General features: G+C 35.2%; 1 protein-coding gene across 1 annotated transcript in view; it reads left to right on the plus strand.

Annotated features, from left to right (window-relative positions):
• Positions 1–14,803, plus strand: part of Epp (Ecdysteroid phosphate phosphatase) — a 29,872-nt gene that overhangs the window by 7,452 nt on the left and 7,617 nt on the right. The window contains exons 6-10 of the mRNA XM_071597719.1: positions 962–1,031; positions 5,026–5,242; positions 9,331–9,402; positions 11,199–11,331; positions 14,244–14,459. Coding sequence (XP_071453820.1) covers positions 962–1,031; positions 5,026–5,242; positions 9,331–9,402; positions 11,199–11,331; positions 14,244–14,459 — 708 coding nt within the window. The remainder of the gene's footprint in view (positions 1–961; positions 1,032–5,025; positions 5,243–9,330; positions 9,403–11,198; positions 11,332–14,243; positions 14,460–14,803) is intronic.

A 14,803-nucleotide genomic window follows, 5' to 3' on the forward strand; every position in this document is an offset into this window, starting at 1 on the left:
GCAGTTTGGAAATATCTGGATTTCCTCAAAAATTTGTTGTTTCACAAAATAAAACGTTGTCAATAGAATTTAATGTTTTAATTTAAACATTTTTGTGCTATCATTACTTTCCCATTATCGTTTCCCTCATTTTTATTAGCCACCAGAATTCCATATTCTCCTTATATGTTAGAAAACTATACAGTTTTACTATTTAGCATATAAGTCATTAACTATCTACACTGCATTATTTTAATGGATTGGTATCTTATGGCGAATATGAATTTGTATCAGCGAATCTTTTTAAAATTCATCCTTTGCCAGTCATTTTTTTCCTGGTTACGTGAATGGTTTGGCTTTCAGAGGAAAATACATTCTGATATTCACTTTATTATAGTTCTGTGTTCTTGTAAATCTATAATTCCATCCTTATACCCTAATAAAATGGCTGAAAAAGGAAAAAACTGAATTTCCATCGCAAAAAATTTGAATTAATCGTATGGAATGATAAAAGAGAGTTTCCATGCATATCTTGGCCATATTTTGGTTATCCAGATTTTTCAAGTGTGGGTGCTTCATTGTGCATCCATTATCATACAGATAATCAAGAGTGTAATGTGTATTGTTAATCATCTTCATTATTTCTTCTATCATGGAATGAACCAACCTGAAATGCAAATTCAATTTGCAGAAAACTAATAAATGATGATTTCCGGCGTAACTTTATGGAATCGATTCATATTGGAAATGTAAAAATAGTAACTTAGTGATTCCACAGGAAATTTATTACGATACAACCCGGGGTTTTTTTAGTTAACATTCCCACCTATACCTAATGCAAATATTCATCCTAATGGAGAAAATTTGGATTTAGTTCAAAAACCTCTAATTTATAGTAAATTCATTAGAAATAATGCAGTTTTTATATATGCCCTTAGAAGTGTCATCCATTGATAATTTTTTCCCATTTGTTTTATTTCAGGTTGTTCTGGGTATTTACCAAGCAATTACATTGAACGAACTGCTGAGTCAGATGCATGGACTTTGCATAAGTAAGTTGAATTCATGATATTCTCAGTTTCTATTTATAACACTTTTTTGGAGCGATGAAATTTGCAAAATAATAGATAGAAAAAAGCTTTTTGAAATATTTTTAATGGATAAAGCTTTTGAATTTGTGATTTTCAATATTTCATTTGATTAAATTATAAAGGGAAGTTGAGAAATTCGTATAAATGAGCACTGTTGTTATAATAAATGCTTTGGGAGATATCCCCTGTTATTTTTTTTTGCATGCACTCCATTTCATATGGATGGAGGTAAAGTTTCTTTTACTATGATTCAAGAATTTTGTTGGTGCATATGTTAAACTTCATAATAATCAATCTTGATGATTTAAATTGAGTGATGAGGTACCAAATCAATATATGAAATTTAATTTAAGTAGAAGGCCATTGTGAATTCTAACTTTTAAATTGATGGACATTCTGTCCTCATGAGTTTTTTCCACTTTGATGCATTTTTTGGGAGTGCAGTTTTGTCAGGATGGTAGTCTGCTTCTGTGTGTAGAAAATAGCAGAGTTGATGGCACTAAAAGTGAAGCTCTTGTCTAGATCCAAAAATCAATAGAGAAATCCAAATACTGGTACTTACGGCCTTACAGTGTTTGTAGTTAAGTATGAGAAATGCATGGATGTGAAGCTGTGGATTCCAATTTCAAACTGGGAATTTTAGTGTTGTGTGTAATCTCAATAATTCCATCTGATTGGGAAATCATGCAAAGTCAGTTGTATTTAATATTTTGGTAATCACAAAATTACTTACTGTGTTATAATATTTTTTTTCATATTAATTAAATAAGTTCATAATAGATTTTTACTCAGAGGGGATAGCACAGATACCAGAAATAAGCAGTGATAGCATTCAGAAATTTCAAATTGTATCAGAGGCAGGATATGTTTGGAATTAAGAAAAGAACCACTTTGTGAAATACATGTTATATTTTTTTATTTTCATGGCCTACATTTCAATCAATCATATTATCTTTAGGTTAAGATTTAGGTTGCTCAAAAGATTATTAAGTGGATTTTAAAAGGCACTTTCTTTCTTCCCTCTTATAATGGAGTAATAGACAGGAAAACATGATTTGATGCATTTCATGTGGAAAAGTTTAATTTTGTTATTACTCATTGACTTAAGGCAACTGGTCAGTGGAAGGTTTGCATTGTGCTCAAAGTCAGAGAGAAATAAATTCCAGCATACCCTGCCGAAGGGAAAGTCCAATGCTCGTGAAAAAACTCTTCGTAGGAAGAATGTTCACCATCAGCTGACATTTGAACACTAGATGGATAATTTTATTTGGAAATTTCTTACTTGCTTCATCCCCTCATCAAACGCCTTTATGATGAAGATTCCTTCTTGGAAAGTTGTGACTCTATTTGTATCAATCAAAATAATCATTGAACAAATGAATGCAACTCATTAAATTTTAATTCCAGGTAATTCAGTTTTTTCCCAGTCTTGACTCTGAGAGGCTAAATATAAGCTCGTTTTTTGGTGTAGAGTATTGTGACACATTGATTGATGTGAATTATGGTCACAGGCTGGAGTCGCAAACGTAAGCCATTTTCGTTTGGCACAAGATTTCAACCCACTCAAGGGTGTTTTTTTTGCCCCGTTACGGTTCTTGGGTTAAAATGTACATATATGTACAAAAGGGGATGTGATAGTAGAATAGGGGTAGAGCGAAATCCTCTCAGGTCTTCACTGGGTTAGTGTATCCACTGCTGCCGATCTTTCGAAAACCAACTTGATCATCATCCTCATAGCTTCTGATTGCTGTTTTGTGTACTTCATCATATACATTTGTCCTGGGATCAGGTGTCTTCTGATTGGTCCGTAGACCAACTTTCATCTTGGCCTCTCCTGACTGGCCGTATGTTTTTTCTGCTTTCTGATGTGCGTTTTAGAATAAATCTCCTGGTTTTACATAATTGAAAACCCTACTCATTGTGGCAATTCCTCTTTTCGAGTGGTGGTTCTCAATAGCTTCTTTAACTAACTAATCTCAATAACCACGCGAGTGGTATTATATTTTTGCCTCATCCAATTTGATGATGTGATATCAGCTAATGCTGTGTTCCATAACCTTTTATGGTCTTTCATTTGGATTTCAATTGAGTGGCCCAGTTCACCAATATAAGCCATGCTGCACTCACAGGTTATCTGATTCCAAGGTAAAACACAGGGGTCTTGAGGCCAAATCGGGTCCTTCACGTTGACCAGCTGGTGCCTAATTTTGGCTGGTGGTAAATGAATTTCCAGAGTATTCTGGAGATTTCCCAGGTGTGGTGGAGATCGAGAAGGCATGCAAGCTGTGGCGACAGGTTTTTCATCCGTCTCCTGTTTTTTTCTTCTGCATTTCTACTAGGACCTTTTAATGTCCCGGGAGATTTGCCACTGTATCAATGAGTGGCTCTCAGACCTCTCGGGTACCCTCAGCTCCATCCAAGCTGTGATTTTTCAGGTGCCAGATCTTCTTGGGAAACCATAGCCTGCGCAGGGAAAGGAACTGACCTCCTTACCCTGAGGTGTGAATTTCACATGCCATCAAGCTTAGAGTTGGTTGAACTCTACCATCACCCATCAAACCAATTACAGAGTCACAACTGTCCCTATAAGGAACCTTTGGCATGAAGGTCACTTATGGGGAGATGAAACATGCAAGACATGCCCTAATAAAAGACACATTCTCTTGTTTGAATGTGCAGTACTAGTAAAAATTGTTTCAGTGATGAGTTTTTTCATGTGCATTTGACTTCCCTGTGTTGGGGTATGCTACAATTTATTTCTCTCTGGAAATTCACAGTTTAAGAGGATTCCTTTTTAGTTTAATTGGTTGCCAATTGTGGGAATGAGGTTCGAAACCTGGTCAAGACGAATGTATTTCATACTGAAAATTCTGCATTATTTCATGTTTTATGTGAGTAGAAATATTCTTCATTAATTTCAACCTCTGGCGCTGAAAGGACTCTGGCCCTTGTGTCCCCCTCATCCTAAATTTCCCTCACATCAGCAGCATCTTAAGCATGCAAATTTCATGTTGTCCAAGGTTATTGTCAGCAGTTTTCATCTTTTCACCCAAATGCATCATAAAATGGATCATGTTCCATGAGTATGTCATAGTAAGTAATGCATATGTAGAATCTTTGTCATGGATTCAAACATTCTGATTTCTGTAACATTTTGTCTTTATTAAGAACATGATTCCTGCTCTTAAATTTAATAAGTGTGATGTTCAACTTTCATAAAGTGACAAAGACTTTGTGAAATATGATTTCAGTACAAAATTTTTCCATTCCAATCAAGTTATCATTTTTCACCATAGAAAGTTAAAAAAAATCTCCCGATAAATGCAAAACCTCTATTATTCTCATTAAAATTTCATGGCTAGTTTTTAGTTTGAATTCTCTATTTGAGTAGCCATTATTTCATATTTTTGCCAATATCATGGCAAAAAAGCATGTATATGAATTTCTAGAAGCATTCTATGTGAATTTATTTTCCAAAAATTTCCTGCAGTCTGGTGTGGTTATTGAAAAATAATTTTTTTCTCGTGTATATATTTTTATTCAGAGCATGTATTGTAAATTATTTGGCAGGCATTGACATTTTGTGGGTTTTATTAATTAGCTGGAAGAAGTGCATCATGTATTATATTAATGAATGGCTGTGATACACTCCTTTATCATTTGCACTCAAGCAATGATATTTTAATGTGAATGTTAGATATTTTTATTAGAAGTATACCTTTCCATGAAATATCTACTAAAGATATTTTAATTTATTTCCTGTGGTTGTAATGCCTAGATTTACATGCATACCTCAGAGTGTAATCACAATAGTATTTCTTGTGACAGCTAATGATTTATTAGTTATGTTTAAATTTGTTTAATAACTGAAAATGTGGTATTCATGGGAAGGAACATCACTTTCAGTTTAATATCTCTATGAGCATAACTCATAATGGAACAATTTTGCTATCAGAGTCCTACAACTAGGAAAAAATGATGAGACAGATGAAACTGAGGAGTCTGACATATCATCCATGGCAAAGTCTGTCAGCCTTCCGGAAAGTCTTTCAGCCAGTAATGATCCATTGCCATCTAGTAGTGATAAATTGTATCATGACAGTTTAAAGACTCCAGGTGAAATATGTGAAGGAAAAAATCAAGATACAGAAAAAGTAGCTGAAGTTTCAAAGGTAACACAAAATATTTTCCTCACTTTGCCTATTTAGCTTCTAGCTTTGCCTTTATTGTTACATATAAGTCAATTGTATGTTTATTGTGTTTTTTAGCATCAAGCAATCAATATTCTTTGTGTATATGAACATTCGTATCTCTTCTCTATAAAAATATCATGTCAAAATTTCAGGCCAAAAAAATGAACCTTATGTCTAGTCTGATGTCCAGAATTAAGCAAAATCTATAGAATACCAATCTGTGCTTATAGAAAAATGCATAATGTATGGCTGGTGTTGTCTAATTAATTTTACTCTAGAGTAGTAGTAAAGTACCCTGTGCAATAAATACACAAACTGAGGCCATTTTGCAAAATTTAGTTTACATCAATGTTGTCCCCTTCAAAGTACTCTCCATTCGTTGCTTTATGGCACTCTTACTCGTTTATAGCACCCTTGGAAGTCCTCAGCAGTTAGGCTTTTTAGTTGTCTTGTTGTTTCTTGCTTTATTGTGTCCGCATCTGCCCAGTGATGTCCCCATATTAGATTTTTGCATTTTGAGAATAGGGAAAAGTCGCAGGCGGCGAGATCTGATGAATAAGGAAGATGATCAAGGATAGGTATTGAAATTTTTGCCATATATTGGGGAACAATCAATGCAGCTTGGGCATGATTTTTGCACCCTTTATTTTAAACCCAAATGTTCAGTTAAAATAGTGTGAACTGTTGATTTTCTTAAATTCAGGTCATCAGCTATCATTCGAACAGTTTTTCGATAATCGGTAAGGACAAGGGACCACACATAATCAATGTTGTCGTCAACACAGGTGGTTGAAGGTCATCCCTGCCTTGCATCATCCGTGGCATCTTGTCGGCCATCTTTAATATGCTTAAAGTTTCCATGTAGGCTTCCGCGGAGATTATTGATGTAGGAAGTGGTTCTTTCGGGTTTTCTTCCGCGTGTATCCATTTTTCGGACGATATTTCGCCAACGTTCCAGTTGGCTTCCTCAGGTCCACTGAAGTGCCGATGCAGGTTTTGGTCCAATATATATACCCTCCGTTTGGCGCCTATTTTTTGGAGGTGTGCTCTGGCACACCTCCAAAAAATTGCGAGGGCCCTCCGGAAACACAACGTCTCAGCCAGGTTCAAATGCGTAACCAAAGTGGCCAATATCCTCGTCAACGCGAAAGACCGCCTCCCAAAAGACATCTCTGGAGGAATCTACCAAATCAAATGCAGCTGCGGCAACTCCTACATCGGCCAAACATCAAGAGTGCTGAAATGCCGAGTCCAAGAACACAGAAGGGCCGTAAAAAATAGACAGTTCCAGCAGTCAGCGGTGGCTGAACATCATTGGAGTGGACCGACACATAATATTGAGTTTGACAACGCCACTTTATTGAATAAAGAAGGCCGCTACTACCCAAGGATCATCAGAGAGGCAATTGAAATTGCAAAAACGCCCAGAAATTTCAACCGCGAGGACGGCTACTCCCTCGCCAGCGCGTGGAAACGTGTCCTCAAGGATTTCAACGAATCAGAGCACACCTCCAAAAAATAGGCGCCAAACGGAGGGTATATATATTGGACCAAAACCTGCATCGGCACTTCAGTGGACCTGAGGAAGCCAACTGGAACGTTGGCGAAATATCGTCCGAAAAATGGATACACGCGGAAGAAAACCCGAAAGAACCACTTCCTACTTTAATACGCTTAATCCACTTGAAAATTGATGTTTTCTTCAGAGCATCATCACCGTAAACAGCTGTCAACATTTTTCAGTTATTTCTTCATAACTTTTACCATACTTCACCAAAAAACCTGATGTTGATTTGTTGCTCAATGATTAGATGATCAGTGTCCAAATCCTCATGTATCGCTTTACGAAGATGTTTCCCTCCTGGATCACACTTGCTTTTCTTGAATATGGCTGTTGATTTTTCACAATTTTTGGTGATTGTGGACGAATTTGGTATTCCTAATTCTCTGCAGATATACAGTAACCTATCAGGATCTATCGTCAGTATGTCCTTAGTAGGAGCTGAATTTTCACTTTTACTGGCATTATGTTTTGCTTACACAGTTTCTTAGCCATTATCAGCCGTTGTTTTTTCACAAATTTACTAATTCAACAATAAAAATGAGAAAACTAGTTAGTGGTCACTATACTGCTGATGACCACTCTTACTGATAGGAGAGGGCCCTGGGGAAGGGAAGCCAGGAGATAGTCTCTGCCAGGGTAAATGTAAAATGTTGATAGCGGGTTTTTCAGGGTAAGTTCTGAGATACCCTGCAATTGAGAAACTGGTGGCTCAGGAAATATAGCCACAAATTCATGCCAGCCATTATTGTATTGTACCTGATGATGCCACAAGTCGGTGAAACGCGTTGTACCGTATAATAAAATCTGTGGAAAAGTACGAGTCTTTCTTTCTATTTTAATAATGGATTATTGTATTGGTTTTAACAGTAATTATATAATAATAATAATCTTTATTTGCCCAGAAGACACTGACACAGTGTAATAGATACATCAGATAAGTGTATAGGACACGTCATATGTACATATAGATGTTAAACAATGATGAAATTCAGAAAAGCATGACACAATAATAATTTTTGCATAAAATATATTCCATATTCAGTATGGTTATTTTTTCTCCATGAATTCCATTACAGAATAAAACTGTTCTTTCCTTAAAAATGATATTAATTTCTTTTTGAATAGGACTGGATCCTTTACGTACTTAAAATCGTAAGGGAGCCTGTTCAGTGCAAGGAGGCCCATTGATTTAGGCCCCAGGGATGTATTTAAAGTCCTGCAATAAGTTTGATGCAGGTCTCTGCAGGCTCTGGTTTGGTGACAATGAACGTTGTCATTTGTCATATAATTGGATATATTACTTTTAGCGAAAATGCATACGACATAAATGTAAATACATGGAACAGTCAGAATATTTAACCTTTTGAAGAAGGAAAGACAAGGTGCATTGTAGGGAGCATTGCATATTAATCGTATTAAACATTTTTGAGCTTTAAAAATTGAATCAGAATGAGGGGAAGAACCCCAGAACAGAATACTATAGATAATTAAAGAATAAAATTCTCCGTAATAAATTGAAAGTAAGATATCAAGGCTTACAGATTTCCTAATACTTCTAATAAGAAAGCAAATGGAATTTAACCTGCTACGAAGATTGCATATGTGTTGCATATGTAAAAATAAAATTTCTTAGCAAAAGGTAGTAATTATTTATAGAAAGATACTTTTTTCTATTATAGTATTCAAACTAATAAAAAAGCCTGCTTAAGTACTGGCAGAAAACATCAGAAAATACAGTGCTCTTCCATTTATTCAAAATAAACATTAAATAGCACTAAACTTAAACATTTTAAATATCATAATTGCCATAAGAGTTATTAACCTAACGATGCCATGTATACATTTCGTATGATTTTTGTTTGCACAGAGAAGTTTGCCCTTTTCTTTGCTAAAATTTGGCTTTTTATAAAATATTTGTCCATAGTTGATTTTCGAGCATTTTGCTTGCCATAATAATGCTCACTCACAGTATTATGATAACAGTATCCCAAGTATTTTGCAACAAACATCATTATAAATGCATGTTGATATGATATTGCAGAGAACAAAATAGGACAATCATGTCTTCATGATTACTCCTATTTAACAGCACACTACAACTATTTTTTTCATTACTTTAATGAAACATGAATGACCTGATGCTCAGTTTTTATGAGAAAGTACTTTTTATATATGTTTGTGGGATATTTTGCCTTAAGATTGTTTGCTCATGCATGGACAAATTTAAGAACTGACATTATAAGACATGCCATTAAGAAAAATGTTCTACGAAGGAACATGTCATCTTAACAAGGGTCTCCAGTAATCTTTTTTTTCCTCATTCTTGAGTAAAAAAAGGAAGTTTTGGAATTGTGCATGATTTCATAATATCCCTAGGAGCATTAGAAAATTTTTCAATGATTTGCTCATACATGAATTTAGCATAATATTATTAATGTCAAGATTGTTGCAATTTACATATTACTGCTCTTGAAATTTAATGTATTTTTCGTCTTCATTTCAGCCCACACAAACTGGAACAGCAACTGGTCCATACGTCCAAAATATATTAAAAATGAGGATTAATTTTTTAACAGTAAGAACATTTCTTTCTCTTTGAAAGGCATATGTGATGTTTAGATGTTATTTTCATATTGACCACTAAGATTCCAAATTGGCAATGCAATTAGCATAGCCGCCTGATAAATGACAGGAAAAAGTCACAGAATATGGAGAACTTTTTAGGAGTGACAAAATATTTTTGAAGCTAGGCTAATCAAACATGATGCCTGGAAGTACGCAATTGTCTGAGGTATTTTCGATTTTTTACTCTTTTTCCTCATATGCTGCCTCCTATCATTGCTGTCCTACTTTCTTCATTTTAGCCCTACCCTCATACCTCTCTTTTGAATAACATTTCTTCTCAGTTCAGACATCAAACACAAACTAAGGGCATAGAACCAAGCGTATCACAATTCATTGTCAACGTATAGCTTTGCTTGAGTTTTTTAAGAATTCATCAAAAGATAGCATTGAAGTAGTTAAGGATCGCATTCCGCTGAAAAAATTCCAATTTCAATTCAAAAGTAGTCCTTATTGAGTAGTTCAGTTAGCTGGAATCTAGTTCCTTCGACTTACCTTTGAGCTATCCCAATCTTTTTAGCTGCATTTTGTCCTTATTTACAGCCAGTTATGGTTCAGAAAGTTTATTTCAAGCAACTTTGGTTAGCACATTCAATATCAAAAGGATCTTTCTTGTGTATCTCTATTGAGTACCAGAGCTTGAGCTTAATCCGTAAAGAAGGGCTCCAAGTTTTGTTCTAAAACTATTTTCTTTGATCGATGAAATTGTCACTAGTACAGGAAGGATATTTAGGTTGGAGTAAACATTTTTTTTTCTTCAGGCATGAAACTATTATCAGCTAAAAACAGCGGGTGCAGAAGAAAACCAAAATTCTTAATCAACTCACTATGAAACACAACTGTAACCTTGGACCCTACCTTTCTCTGTGAAAATTTCAAATATGCTTTGTTCTATGCAGTGTGGCTGGCAACAAGTAGTGTAGTATTTTGTATGACTTTTCCAGTGTTTACAAAAATACATCTCTAAAAATGGTAAATGAAAATAACAATTTTAATGTTTGTTCAGATAAAACAATAAGAGTCTGATTTCTTCATTAGTATGTACTATGTTATGAAATTTACCTTCATTGTAACATGGTGCACTTGCTTGGAAATTTGGAATGTTTGGTCTGGAAAAATCTTGAAAAGAAATCTATGTTTATCTTTTCTGGTCATGTTTAATTAGAGATTATGGGAAAAATCAATTCCGTTTTTGTAAACACTTGTTTTCCTAATGCAATTGTATTCATAATGCCTTAACAACTATACCCGTTTTAATCCCAAATGCTGTGCTCATATATGAGCAGTTACTTTTGCTAATACCACTACTTCATTCCTTTGCCAGTATGAGCCCTCATACTTTGATTTTTTTAGCCTTCCTATTTCTTGAGAATCATGACTTTTGTTTTTATTATTTAACCATCTCACACCTCTCAAAATTCAACAGTACATTAAAATATGACTTAAAATGTGTATTCACCAAGGATGATTTGTGAAAAATAAAATATCAATAGTACATATTTGTTCATATCCAGTAGCATACCCCCAATGTTTTGCAGAATTTGGTAAAAGTGTTTATAATAAAGGGTAAATCACAAATTTAAGCCTTTTTCATTAGTTATGGGAGCAGACATTGAATTTAATGAAATACATATTCAATATTTTTTCTTCGTGTGGATTCATACTCAAAAGCAATGAGTTGTCTACCCTTCTCCTAAAAGTAGCTCAGGACCTGATTTATTTCACAATCCAAATATGATTCTTCACCAGGATGAACCTCAGCTCAAGAAACCATCAGTAGATCAGCAGAAGAGCAACACTCGAAGGATGTATGTGGTGAGGCATGGAGAACGAGTCGATTTCACATTTGGCTCATGGATACCATTCTGCTTTGATAGTTTAGGTAATTTTGTCTGTACAATTCAAGTTCCATGTGATATTCTTATGTGCATTAAATTTGTTAAACACAGGTATTATTATCTTGAATTGTTGTCTGTAGCATTAGCATAAGACTAAGAGAGTATTTAAATTATCCATTCATAAAGCACTGATTATCACCTGCAATTCAGGTGAAGAATCAAACAGATGACTGAAAGTGAAAGATACACATATACCTTTGAGACGATTTTCTGTTGAGTAATTTTCAACAGCATTTTGTGTCTCAGAGCCCCAAGCATCAATGAACCAATTACATATCTAGATATGTCACATCCATTTATTCATCAACCCAAATGTGCATCTCATCCATCCTTACATGTTTTGATGAGTCAGGAGTTCTGGTCATGTGGACCTCTTTAATCCATAGTGAAAATCCATTTTTACCTGCATGCCACATTTAGCTGGGAAACAAAGAGTGCCATGGTGAAGGTATGGAGGTCATCCATTCAACCTCCATCTTGGCCAAACATTGCTTAACTTTGGTTAAACCTAAGGCTTTAATTGTGAAAAACTTGCAGCCAATGGAACCTTCTTGGATCACTCTACAAAAATTATTCTGTCACTTGGATAAAGTTGCATTATTTTAAATGTTATTTTTATCCTATGTGCACCTGTTCTGCTCTTCTTCCATGTGCAGACTAAGCATCCTGTTCAAGGTCAACATCTTCCCTAAATTCCAAATAACTCCCCTCCTGTGGCCACCTTTTCACTATAGCTAATAAAATTGACCCTCCTTTCGTCATCATAACTCATCAATAGCTGTTAATCTGAGATTGATTTTTTTCTCTGCCAGGCTCTTCGTATATTCTTGAATTGATTTGTTTTTTTAGCATTTTTATCCCAATTCCTCATTTGTAATCCTTCCTAGCTTCTCTTGTTCATTGTTTCTTCAAGATTTTAATGCAGAGATTTTACTCAAATTCTATTCAGTCAGGAGTTTTTCTCATCTCTTTGATGCCTTGCTTTTACTCTTTCTTCATCCACTTTTAGAAGGTGTACATAATTAGCCATCATTTAGGTTTATCTATCCACCTTTAATGGATTATTCTTTTGTTACTCTGTGTATCCAGGATTTTCATTTTTGCTGCTGTAATCATCCATATTTTATATCCTTAGAAAAATCAACTCCATGCATAGGTACAGTAAGTAAATACATTTCCATTGACACTGTGACAGAGGCATCATTTTGGAGATCTAGGTGTACAAGGGCTTAGAAAGGAATCTAAACCTCAGTGGTGGCAGTTGAGGTTTAAATAGATAGAAGAGAAGGAATGGGAGCATGTTTTTTCCATGAAAAATTTTCCCAATTGACATCAACAGTAGCATGAGAAATGCATAATAATCAGTATAGCTGATATTTAAAAAAATTCACTGGCTCCATTGAAATACCAATGCTTGGTTACTGATTGCCAATATTAGAATATCCCAGGGCATATATGGCTTTTCAAAATACGTATGAATAATTTTTAAAATAGTGCAAATATTATTATTTGGTGGTCTACATTTAAGGTAGATTTTGGACAGACAATACAACACTGCTGCATTTTAAGCCTTGACCAGTAAAATACAGCCTGACACTTCAAACTACAATAATCACTTCTTCAATTATGCCTACTTCCTTCCTTTACTCGGTCATGCATGCCAATCATAATGCTTTGCACCCACCATTCCTCTCTCATTTGAATTTCTCTCAAGAACCCTCCCTACTCCGCCACCTAGCCTATTCCTACTTTGTTTGTTTTCCTTTCCATCCTTCTCCACGCCCACATCTCAAAAATCTGTCATTTTGCTTCATTGAACAAGTTTCCTTATCAAACAAAGTCAAAATTCTCACTAATCTTTTCGTAATATCCTTCCTCAATACCCCTGTCGTCAATTCCTTTCTCCTTGTGAAAGCTTCTTTGCTTAACTGAATTCATCCTCTTATGTCCATACTACTTTGACTATCTTGGACCTAAACATTTCCTAGATAGGGAAACTATTCCTCATGATCTAATTCAAATCCTCCCTTTTCAATATTTAAGTTATCCATCCTCTTTCATGAACCTCTCATTAACTTTATTTTTTAACATTTATTCTCATCCCATCTTTAACGCAGTAATCAACCCGAAAGTCAGTTTGGTAGGTGATGGTAGAATTCACCCAATACTAAGCCCAATAGCATGTGAAATTCTCACATCAAGGTAGCGGGGTCAGTTCCTTCCCCCGTGCTGGTTATGGTTTCCCAGGAAGATCTGGTACCCAAAATATCACAGTTCGGGTTGAGCTGATAGTGCCCAGAGAGGCTTGCACAGGAATCGAACCTAGGTCCTCTGGTCAGTAGTTAATAGTACACTCTACCTCTGGACTACCATAATCCACATATTAAATTATACCAATGTGTATTTCAGTACCAAACTAAAATTATTCTTATGATGATCCCCATTTTCCTGCTGTATGAACTATGTTAAGTTTCATGTTAAGTTATTTAATGAAATAAATGCTTTGCATCAAAAAGGTAATATAAAAATAAATTAATGAGTTTAGTTATGAGTTACTCAAAAAAATTCAAGTACGAGCTACAGTTGAACTGCAAATTTCAATCCAAGCAGCACTCCAGATAGTTAAATGCTCAGCGATCCCACTGATACTCCACTGCAGGTTTTAGATCTTGATTAGTCCCTCTACACCAATGTCTGAATTTCACCTACCATATAGGACTAAGTGAGGTGTGCTCTACCCTCAGTTATCATGGCAATCATTTGGTTTAATTAGTGTGGTTAGGTGAGGGTGCACAGACATTTTCAACTTAATATTACCAACTAGGGTTAATAGGAAGTAATATGAGAGTAGCGATAATATTTCATTGATTCTAAAATCTTTCATTTATATCAAAAGGAAATTATCTTCGAAAAGATTTGAACATGCCTAAATTGATGCCAGCGCGGAAGTCAGGGCCTTCAGGGTTCCAGCGGGACTGCCCTCTGACAAATGTTGGGGAGTTGCAGGCCCTCCTCACGGGAGAAGCAATGCGGGAGCATGGTGTCAAGATCCAGCATGTGTTTTGCTCACCCTCCCTACGATGCATTCAGACGTGCACTGGAATTCTAAAGGGTAATAAATGTTTGCCTTATAATTTTTCATTAGCATTTAATTGCACCCTTGTAAAATGTCTATTCAAATTAGTGAATATTTATAAATTCCCTGACATTTTTATAAATGGTGAGCAATCTCATTAAAAATTCTAAACCTAGAGTAAGTACCTACCAGATCCCAAGGCTCAGTTTATTCCTATCTGCTTTGGTTTTATTTTTTGAATAAGGTGTTTACTATATGCAGCTGATATATCAAAAAATAGTTATGCATAATTCATGGGATAAATATAACCTTAAAATGAAACACTCTAAATGATGTAACCAGTAGATAAACTTTTCTGGTTGGCTTATTGATAAATTACC

This window comes from Hetaerina americana, unplaced genomic scaffold (genome assembly GCF_022747635.1).
Source record: "Hetaerina americana unplaced genomic scaffold, ioHetAmer1.1.p SCAF_9, whole genome shotgun sequence".
Lineage (NCBI taxonomy): Eukaryota > Metazoa > Arthropoda > Insecta > Odonata > Calopterygidae > Hetaerina > Hetaerina americana.